The sequence below is a fragment of the Chamaea fasciata genome, unplaced genomic scaffold (assembly GCF_029207755.1).
Source record: "Chamaea fasciata isolate MVZ Bird 193981 ecotype frontalis unplaced genomic scaffold, bChaFas1.0.hap1 SCAF_1, whole genome shotgun sequence".
Taxonomy (NCBI): domain Eukaryota; kingdom Metazoa; phylum Chordata; class Aves; order Passeriformes; family Sylviidae; genus Chamaea; species Chamaea fasciata.
Window position 1 is genome coordinate 63881907 of NW_027094086.1, and position 11118 is coordinate 63893024.

The 11118-nt window shown below is 47.4% G+C and overlaps 1 protein-coding gene across 1 annotated transcript; it reads left to right on the top strand.

The window, feature by feature from the left end:
• Positions 1–747: 747 nt before the first annotated feature.
• IRX2 (iroquois homeobox 2) lies at positions 748–6484 on the top strand. Its single transcript, XM_066205765.1, has 5 exons — positions 748–1072; positions 2938–3343; positions 3753–4496; positions 5221–5288; positions 5978–6484. The coding sequence occupies exons 1-4, from the start codon at positions 830–832 to the stop codon at positions 5262–5264; spliced, it is 1437 nt and encodes a 478-aa protein (XP_066061862.1). The 5' UTR covers positions 748–829; the 3' UTR covers positions 5265–5288; positions 5978–6484.
• The last annotated feature ends 4634 nt before the right edge of the window (positions 6485–11118 follow it).

The window sequence follows — 11118 nt, forward strand, 5'->3', positions numbered from 1 at the left end:
TGGCTTCAGCAGCGTGCTCGCAGTCGGAGAGGCTGCCTTGCATTACAAAGCCTGCCTTCTGTGCCTGCCTTCGCTGTCTGCCTTCCCTCCCTGCCTGCCTGCCGGTCGCGGGAGGAGACGGAGCCGGGGCCGGGGCCGGAGCGGGAGGGGGCGGGCCCGCCGGGCTATGCAGATGAGCGGCAGTGACGGACAGCTCCGTTTTCCAATGTCCCTCAGAAACTCGAGTGCTGCTTCCCTCAACTCTTCACTCCAGACTCTATACTTCCCCCAAAATATCGGCTCGCAGGCGCTGGGGGAGCTGGCTGGCTGACTGGGAGAACTCAATTTGCAGCAGCCACTTTTCTGATTTCGGGGGCTCGCTTCTCTCTCTCTCCGCCCCCCCCTCCCCCCCCCCCCCCCCACCGGCCCCGTGCTCCCTCTTCTTCTGTTTCTTCCCCTTTCTCTTTCTTTTTTTTATTAACCCTCTGTGCTTCCATCTCCCCCAGACGCCCTTTCCATCCCAGATCCTTCCTACTAATTTTCCATTTGGGGGTTCTTTTTCTGTTTTTCCTCCTATTTGTTTTTATTCTGATCGGGTGCGCATGGGGGGGAGCCTACAACAATTCTGATTCTCTACATAACTGCACAGAGACAACCGCGGGGGGGTGGGGGGGGGGGGGGGAGGGAAGAGAGAGAGAAGGAGGGAGGGAGAAAGAGGGAGGGCGGGAGGGAGGGAGCGGGAGGGCGGGCGGGAGAGAGGGAGAGCACGAAAGCAGCGCCAGGAGCAGCGGCAGCAGCAGGGCCGGTCACCCTCGCCCCCTCCCTGCTCCTGTGCACGCCAGTGCAAGCCATGTCCTATCCTCAGGGTTACCTCTACCAGCCCCCCGGCTCGCTGGCTCTGTACTCCTGCCCGGCGTACGGGGCGTCGGCGCTGGCGGCCCCCAGGAGCGAGGAGCTGGCCAGGTCTTCGTCGGGATCGGCGTTCAGCCCTTACCCGGGATCGGCAGCTTTCACCGCCCAGGCGGCGGCCACAGGCTTCACCAGCCCGCTCCAGTACTCCACAGACCCCGCCACGGGATTCCCCTCCTACATGGTAACTACCGAAGAGAAACCCTCTCCTTCTTCATTAGCATCCGCATTCTCATCCTCATCATCTTCAGCCTTTCTCCTCACACACTCACCATCAGCCCCCGACACCACGCCGCACAACCGGGCGCCCCGCACCGCCGCCGCCTCCACGCTGCCGGCGCCGGCCGCGCATCGCTCCGCGCCGCCCCGCAGCCGGGCCGGGGACCAGCGGAACGGAGCGGAGCGGAGGCGAGCGCAGCGTCGGGCCGGGGCCGGGGCTTGGGCCGGGGCCGAGACTGGGGCCGGGGCCGGGGCGCCGCTTCGCGTCCCAGCCGAGCGCGGTGCCGGCAGGCCTGGGTCCCGGGCTCTCTGCGCGGTTCGCGGAGCCTGGAGGGCGCTTTAGTTAAGGAAATTCGGATGGTTTCAGACAGTTGGGTTGGATGCTTTCATTCTCCCCCCGTTTCCGTGTGTGTGTCCCCCCTGATTTCCTTATATATATATATATATATATATATTTATATTTATATTTATATTTATATTTATATTTATATATTTATATTCTTTTCGCTGTGCTAGCACAGGGGAGGGTTTCTTTTTTCTTCTTTTTTTTTTCCTTTTTTTTTTTTTCCTCTCTCTCTCTCTTTTAAGTCGGTGTTTAGAGGCGCTGGGGGCTTTAACCCGTGTGGTTTTATTTACTTCAGTGTGTTTTGTGCTAATGGTTTAACTGGATTTTGGGAATGAAAAGGAGCATCTGTTTGCGATCTGTGAGCTTCGCTTAAGCCCAAGATGGTCGTAGTGGCCGCAGTTTCGGATTTCACTTTCTTCTTATTAGTTTAAGGAGCAGTTACAATTGCGTGTTGTGTGTGTTCTGTGCATAAAATATATAAATAAAACCATAAACTATATAAATATAAGCTGCACGTCTAGATGGTTTTATAGTTTTATAAACACGCACACACACAGTCAAACACATATCTAGTCCGTACACACAAAGACCTGTGCCCGGAATTTGAGGCTAGTGCCGCTGTCGATATCCTAGGAGAGGATGGCAGCGGGGTAGTTCGCTGTCCCTGCAAAGTGACAGGGAAACTACTTGCTTTCCGTCTGTTCATAATACAGTGCATAAATTGTCGTGCAATTTTTATTCGAGGTGGTATAAAAGATCTGAGGGTCTCTCTTGTTTTTCCTGTTGAGAAACAGTAGGCGAGTGGCTGGAAGTTGCAGCGAGGTTGTGAACTGTGCGGGATATTGGGCGATGTTGAGCCTATGACTCTCCGATCTGCGGGGTTCAAAGACATGCTGAAAGTTAGCGAGTTTCTTAGCGATATCTTAAACTTTTCTTGCATTATGCAGACTTAAATAAGCGCAATTTAAACGTTAAAGAGCGAATTAAAATGCTAATTACATCGCATTTGAACAATTCGAAACGGTGCATATCTTCTGATTTGCAAATTGGATTTGCAATGCATTAGTGCAGTGAATTGCTAAGTGGCGGCTTTGTTGTATTTTCTATAGCAAAAAAGGAAACATCTTTTGAACCTTTGAGGGAAATGTTGATATCAAGACACTACCTGTAGGGCCTTTAAAATGTCTACGCGGTTCAAAAATTATATTGGGAAATATTCAATTACAAGGAGCTGAAATTAGTCAGAAAGATTAAAACATCGCCGATTTTAAGCGCGTGTGCCTGTGTCTGTGTGCTGGGCGGAGGAAGGAGGGGGGGGAATTGTAACTTAATGGCCTTTGGGTGCTGCTACTCCCCCTCATAGAATATGGATACAAGACACCATCCCGGGGAAATACAAATATAACCGCCGATCTCGCCTTGACAACTCACTAATGGCTATCAGCAATAACAAATTACCAACCCCACCGTTCTGTTCTGTCCAGGGCTCCCCTTACGACGCCCATACGACGGGGATGACCGGAGCCATCAGCTACCACCCGTACGGCAGCCCTGCCTACCCCTACCAGCTCAACGACCCCGCGTACAGGAAAAACGCCACCCGCGACGCCACGGCCACGCTGAAGGCCTGGCTGCAGGAACACCGCAAGAACCCCTACCCCACCAAGGGCGAGAAGATCATGCTGGCCATCATCACCAAGATGACCCTCACCCAGGTCTCCACCTGGTTCGCCAACGCCCGGCGGCGGCTCAAGAAGGAGAACAAGATGACCTGGGCCCCGCGGAACAAGAGCGAGGACGAGGACGACGACGAAGGCGACGGCGCGAGGAGTAAGGAAGAGAGTCCCGAGAAGATGCCCGAGAGCAACGAAACCTCCGCAGAGGATGAAGGTAGGCGCGGGGTGACTGCGGCCCCGGCGGGGCGGCTCCATCCCGTCCCGTCGAGTCCCCCGGGACCGGGGCAGCGGGGTATGAGCGGGGGCGCGGCATTTAACAAAAGCGACCCCCAAACCTGTCCCGTCGCCTGCGGCTGCTCCGGTCGCTTGTTGCGATCAGTGCCTGTGGCCAAGGCGGGCGGGGGGAGACTGGCGACGCCGTGAGGGGCTAGGCGGGGAGGTGCGTGGGGCGCCGCGGAGGGGCCAACCCGTGGGGATGGATGCTCCTCGGAACGGGAAAAGGCCGGGATGGTTTGATTCTGCCTGGGCGCAGCGGTGGCGCGGTGGTGGCCGGGCTCGCTTCTCTCCCGCTCTGTTTTGCCGCCCCTCCTGACTGCTTCTCTGTGCCCGGCGGGCCCCCGCAGGGATCAGCTTGCAAGTCGACTCGCTGACGGACCACTCCTGCTCCGCCGAATCGGACGGCGAGAAGCTGCCCTGCCGAGCGGGAGACCCCCTCTGCGAGTCGGGCTCGGAGTGCAAAGACAAGTACGAGGACATCGAGGAAGAGGATGAGGACGAGGACGAGGACGAGGAGGAGGACATCGACGAGGATGACGGCGGCGGCGGGGAGCGCGACCCGCCGGCCAAGCCCGCCACCTCCTCGCCGCTGGCGGCCGTGGAGGCCCCGCTCCTCGGCCACCCGCACGCCGACGCCGCCCGCAGCGCTAGCAAGGCGGCGCTGGGCCCCCGCGCCTCTCCCGGCCCCCCGACGCCGGCCAGCAAACCCAAGCTCTGGTCTCTGGCCGAAATCGCCACCTCGGACCTCAAGAGTCAGACACTGGGCCAAGGCTGCCAGCCTGCGCCGCTCTCCTCGGCCACCCCCGCCTCCGCCCCGCACAGCGCTGCCTACTCGCCCTCCTCCCTCCTGGGGAGGCATATTTATTACACCTCACCTTTTTATAGCAATTATACAAACTATGGGAACTTCAACGCTCTGCAGAGCCAGGGAATCCTAAGATACAACTCCGCAGCAGTGGCTTCTAACGAGGGACTAAGTCAGACTGTCCTAAATGTCAGCTCTGTCCACAAACAGAGCAGTGACTCTTTGAAAACGATCACTAACCAGCTAGAACAACATTACAGGCCCTCTAGCTATGACTCTAAGAAAGGTAGGTGACTTGTTTCTGCCTCTTTCTTCCCTCTTCTCCCTCGTCCTCCTTCCCCGACCCTAGATGTCCCCTATGCGCTGTAAATACTGAAACCTTCTCCGGAAAAAAACAGTAAGCTCGGTGCCACCGCTGGCAGAGAGTAGATGGGCACACACATAACTTGGGGATTAAAACCGGCATGTCGCCGCCGTATCAGTACCTGCCCCTAACAACCGCGAGAGGAAATGTGAAAGACGACTTTTAGATCAGTCTCACAAGCTGCAGATGCAGCTTTGAAAAGTAATTTTGTTAAAAAAAGGAAAACTACACACAAAGCTATCCAGGGAGCATTGGTGTCATTGCCTGTAATTTTTTTTTTCCTGACAAACTGGTTTGACTCTCTTTGTTTCCAGTATTCTCACGGGTGTTTTTTTTCAGCTTTGGGTTCAGGTAATTGCTGACCTTGGACGTGAAATTACGTGGAGCGTGACATTTTTTTGTAACTGGTTGTTTCTTGGTTTGTTTGGGTTTTGGGATTTTTTTAATCTGAAAAAGTTTTGCACTAATATGGTTGTCATCTTACTCTACAAAAATACTCAAGATACAGGAAAATATAAAACATTGGCTAGTCTTTTAAACGACCCAGCTACGAATTCTGCACCAGTGAGATTTGGGACCTACACAGACTGTATAATCTAGTTAGCTGGCTGTGTCCTGTGACTAACTGACGGTTATATTTTGACAGATCCCACTGAAGTCTGCACAGTAGGAGTACAACCATACCTATAGAAGTGCAATCACACAGCAATGCAAGTAAGTGAGAACATTTTCTATTACACTGATCATTTGGCATCGGGTCTGAGACGTGCTGCACCATTCTAGACTGGCTTAATGTTAATTTCTTGCTTCGTTACTTGAGAGTTTGGCCACAAAGTAAAATATTATTTTTTCTGCTGTTTTCGGAAATCTCTTACGACGACCTTTCTTGGGTTTTTCTTAATTTCCAAGCCAGGTTAGACAGTTCCCTCACTTTGCATATGCTTGTGTAAGGGAAAGCTGTAGGGCCTACCTAAAAGTTACGGAAAGAAATTTTTGGGGAAAAAAACCCCACCTTTGAAGGTATTGTTATTTAAAACCAGGGTACTTGTGCTCACGTGGCAGTGCTAAAATTGTACATCCTGGGTGAGGCTTCATACAGTGACCATGTCTTTAAAATAAAAGGGGACAACTGTAAGAAACCGGCATGAATCTTAAGCAAAGTATGTTTTCTGTGACTTGGCTGTTGCCTAGCTAGCAAAGGCACTCTGAATACTTCCAGTATTTAGAGCTAAATAAACAACAACAAAAAAATCGCCTTGCTGATATTTTTCAACTAACTTTTGTTTTTGTTAGAAGAAATTAGACGAGTAAGAATTTTGCCTTACTTCCTTTCCCGCCCACCCCATTTAATAGTGTTAATTGAAGGATTTTTTGGATGATCTGGTTTTTTCCTTGGTCCACAGGTAGGTGTCACAATTGCTTTGAAAAAAGTCAGCAAGCCATCATCTCTCCCCGAGCTAATATATATAACAAATCTCTAAATCCGGATCACATCTGGTGCCACTGTATAAAAGAAGACCACAGAGCACTATTAAATCTTCAGAATCTAATTATTAAACCAGAATTTTGTTGGACATATGTGAGTTTGCTGGTATAGTATAGTTTCCCCAATGTATGTGTGACTTTTGAAAACAGATCTGTTTTTCTCAGGATATCTTGAATTGATCACTTCATTGCCACGGTATCTATTCGATAGGTGTGATAGGATTTATTGTAAAATTTATTTGTAAAAGATGTATACAGTAGAGATAATAAAGATGTGATTGGAGAACTTGAGTCCTTACAAAGTGGAAACAAATTTGATATTTATTTTTGTAACAATATAAAGCTTCTAGTAATTTATGCAAGTTGTATTGCAATGGAATCTGAACTTTTTGTAAATAAATTTTGCCTGGTTTTTATTTGAAACGTTGATGGTTATACAATCTTTGGTTGTTTAACAAGAATTCTTTACTAATTTATATCTCTAATTGTAAATAAAACCAGACTAGTCTGCAACAATGTTGTGTTTTTCATTCATTTCCCTCAAAATATTAATTTATTATTTAGAAAAGGAGGAAAGTTCTAATTTCCCTAGTAGAGCTAAGATCATAAAATGAGTAAGCAATTTAAACATATTGCAAATATATACTTTGCATAAATTAATTCCTTCTGGCTTGTTCCGTTATACTTAAGCTTTAAATACAGTCATATGTACAAATGGATATTTGTATATATACATGAATATGCATAGAAAGGGTGATGGGAATATATGCATTTTTCTTATAAACTGTTTATACTGGTTGTGAAGTAGCACTTTATTTGAGTTATCATTCTTTAAATTCACTTTTTCCAGGGGAAAAAAATATTATCAGCTATGGCTTACTTCTTCTTTTTGGCTTCTGGCTAAAACAAGCAAGGGAAAAAAACAAACAAAAAAACCCAAACAAACCCCCCCCCCCCAAAAAACAAAACAACAAAAAAACCCCAACCAACCAAAAAAAAAAAAAAAAAAAAAAACCAAAAAACACAACAACAACATAAAAAACCCTAAAAGTCCAATACCTGTTTGGGGTTTTTTTAATGGTTTTCGCTCTTTATATCGGTAAAGCATATCTTTACAGTCACATTGGAAACCCGCTTTTTTATGGTTTTTTCTCTTTACATTGGTAAACCATATCTTTACAAGTCACATTGGAAACCTGCTTTTACTTGAATCATAAAATTAGCCAACTCATAATTTTAATTTTTTAGTAATGGGAATCCTCATATAATATAATTTCAGAAAAGAAACGAACAATCATTTATTTTCCCCGAAAGATAAATCGAGTGAAAATAACTTACGGTTATAAAACAAGAATAATAGCTTCTTAGATTGCCCTTTAATCAATCATACACTTATTTTTCAAGAGGCTCATCTATTTTATTCCATGATTAATAATGTTCCAGTGTGAGAGCATTATTAGATCCCAGCAGGGGAGATCCTGAATGCTTTTAGCTGCTTTGGAATGGTCAGTTGGGGTTCATTATGGTCTGATATTGAACAATTTATAAAATCTTGTCTAAACATCTGCCAGCTCAGATAGGCTGATGTGTCTGAAGATGGGAAATTGCTGGAGCAGTTGATATTGACAAACGGATCTCTCTCCAGTGGCTTTTTGTTCAGTGAAAATTAGTGGCCTCTTGCTCAGGTCTTGTTAGAAAGGGCATTTGAAAGTGATCTTAGATACTTCAGGCATCAGCCTTGGGAAGGTTAACTGGATAAAGAGCCCTGCTATTCTGGAGTCTGGAAATACGTTGTGATTATATTAAACAGGGGGAAAGGAAGCTGTTTTTTTCTTGAATGCATATACACAATTCCCATGATCCATCTTCCTTTGCACACCCCCCTCACCTCCCCTTTGTAATTTACCCCTATAAAGACATCTAACCGACTGAGAAAATGCGTGCGTTTTTCAGCTGAAAGGGCAGAAATTAATAACGTTAACTTGGAATACTCTGGGATCTGTCTAGCTAAATCTAAAGCAGTGAAGATCTTTGCAGCTGGAGGCCTACTCATACTCTTATGCTGTTTGTGGAATTATGCTTCTTTGCTCCTTTTTTGCATTGAGGTAGAATGCCACTGTATCTGCATGTAGCGTGTAGTACAATTAGGCAAACAGCTAAGAAGTAATTAATTTTTTTCCCTCCTGTTTAGCATATGAGGTAGATTGCAAATATTTACTATAATCATCCTTGACCGTCTTTACTGTGCAGTCCAGGAAGGTTTTACGGAGGGATTTTTATGTCAGGGAAGATGCCTGAACTTTCTTTCCCCCACTCTTGCTCCTACTCCATGAGCCCCCACCACCCATGTTATACGTCCCAGGTCTCTGTTGGACACAAAGTGTACATTTCAATTGGTAAAAACCAAAAGCTGTGGCAGAGATTAAAAAGGGCTAATGACATTCCTTTGATGTTTATACGCCCAAAGACTTATAAAAGATTTCCATAATTTACCCACCCTTGCTAGTATTTAGACCTGGATTTCTTTCTGGAAAGAAAAGTAGAAAGACTCGGAAAACTCGCTTTCAAGTATTCACTATGTATGTAAAACCCAATGGACTTCTCTCATCCTCTGAGAAATTCACAAACGGTTCATGGATACAGATGGGCGCCATTGAAATGATCTGGCATATGAATTTATTTTTTTTAAACAAGAAATTTGTTTAAAATGGGGGAGAATTGCATATTCAACATCATTTGAGATTTAGTAATCAAAATTGAAAGCAGGAGGAAAGTGTAGCCTTTCTAGATTGTTAGCAAAAACAATGTGATTATTTCAGTGTAGCAAGAAAGAGGGATGAACAATAAAATACATCACTCTGTGTATGGTTTATTTCATAACGATGCTAATGAGCCCACTGGGATTAAAATCTCACACTCCTTTCTATATTTACTCCCTCTTCTCCCCACCCCTCCCGCCCTGGTTTCTGTGCTCATTCCAGAGTGGGAAAGGCAAACCCTTCCCTCTTCAGGGCCAGAGGTTTCATTAGAGCTGATTTATTGAAATTCAGGCTTTAATCTCAGGTGGGATCCCGGAGGAATTGGCGCTGTTGTCAAATAGGAAGAGGGCTTTCCACTTTACACTTCCTGGGCTGCTTTTTTCCTCGCTCCCTGCAAATGTCAACATTTGTTCTCAATAAGAGAGTTATTGTTTCAGGAAAGATGCTCACCAACTGCCTTTAAGAGCAGAAAAAAGCGTCGCCCACCTTTGTTTGGCTGGAGGCTGGGGAAGGGGATGGGGACGGAGGTGACACGCAGCTCAGGCCAGCAGCGGACAGAGGGACAGACAGACATGGGATTTGCTGCTGCGCACCAGCTCGCGCCTGGAGGGAAACGGGCCCGGCTAAGGAAAAAGTTAATGTAAAGCGCAATGGGCATCTGCGTTTATCTCCCCTCTCCACTAACGCATTTGCCCCCGACTTGCTCAGCCCCTCTAACAGAGAGTCAGACTGCAAGGGAAAAAAAAAAAAAAAAAAAAAAGGTAACAAAACCCACCAACACAACAACAAAAAAGGACTGCCTTCACGGATTTCTACCCACGGAGATCAGGTCTTCGGGTTTTGGGGAGGGATGGAAGGGTGATCTTTCAGATGAAGAAAGAAGATGTAAGATTGGCTGTCTGATTCAGCCCTACCTGACGGCAGCCACCTCCCAAACGGGCCGTCAATCAGCTCCCGACACGGCGGGGCCGTCAGCCCCGCGGCGACGAGCGGGAGTGGCCCGGGACAGGCCAGCCCGGAGCGGAGCGGAGCGGAGCAGCCCGGCCCAACCTGCTCCGGGCCGGCCTCTCCATCCTCTCGGAAAAAAACACAAAACAAAACAAAACAAACAAACAAAACAAAACAACAACAACAACAACAACAAAAAAAAAAAACCAAAAAACGACACCCACCCCCAAAAAAAAAACACCGAAAAACAAGCAAAACAAAAACGAAAACAAAAACCTGTCACAAAAAACCTGAAAGTTTCTGGCTCCGTCACATGTTACATCTCACTTGAAGGCGTTTCAGACTCAGCGCTCGTCTGAGAGACCATGGCAGGAATGTAATCAATACCAGGAGGATTTTATTTCTTATTAACTTTGGAAAAAAACAAAACAAAACAAAACAAAACAAAACAAAACAAAACAGCCCTCCCCCAACCCCACCCCCACAAAAACAACAGCAACAGCAACAACAATAAAAAACCCCTCCCCCCCCAAAAAAAAACCACCAGAAAGAACACCCTAAAAAACCCACACCCCAGACAGAATTTATATATAGGTTGATCGATTCTCTGCCTTCTGCATTCAGACATATCTCGGGTACTTAGGCAAACTTCCCACGATCCAGGTAGTCGAAAAGATCCTTTCCATTGTAGGAACTGAATAATGACGGTAAAAATATACTGTTATTAGAGTAACATTCCACATTAAGTAATGTGATGTTCATCTCTTTGTTTTTAATCCAGTAACTTATAACTTAGGTATGTTTCCAGCTTCTAAAGAAATAAAAGCGAGTGGGGAAAATAAACAGTTAAAAACAAAGGGGTCCATATCGCATGGTCAAAGCACCCAAGCATCTAATCCCTGATTATTACTCGTCGTCTCTGAAGCAGGGTGTTTTTTGGAAGTATAGAGGGAAAGCGCGGTTCGCGGGACACGCTGACACGCAGGTAGCTCGGAGCTGCAGGCACCTACCTGGAGGCAGGCGGGCTCTGCGGGAGTGTTTTACCTGTGAGCACCCTGCCCGAGGTGACAGCCCCGCTCCCGCAGCCTGGACCCGGGCCCCCCCTCCCGAGCCGTGACTCATGGAATAATGTCACATTTTCACATCCAATCCCGACCGAGCCGGTTGCATTTTCCGTGAGCAAGAAGTGAGGGACAGAGGGACGTGGCAACTCGGCCTCAGGGGTGGCCACCGTTAACCTGGATCCTTTCGGGATTTAGGGACTGAAAGGAAAGGGCGGGGGGTGTCACCCCGGCCCAGCCGCTGTCGGGAAGTCAGGAACGCACACAAGCAGAAAAAGTCACTAGTCCACT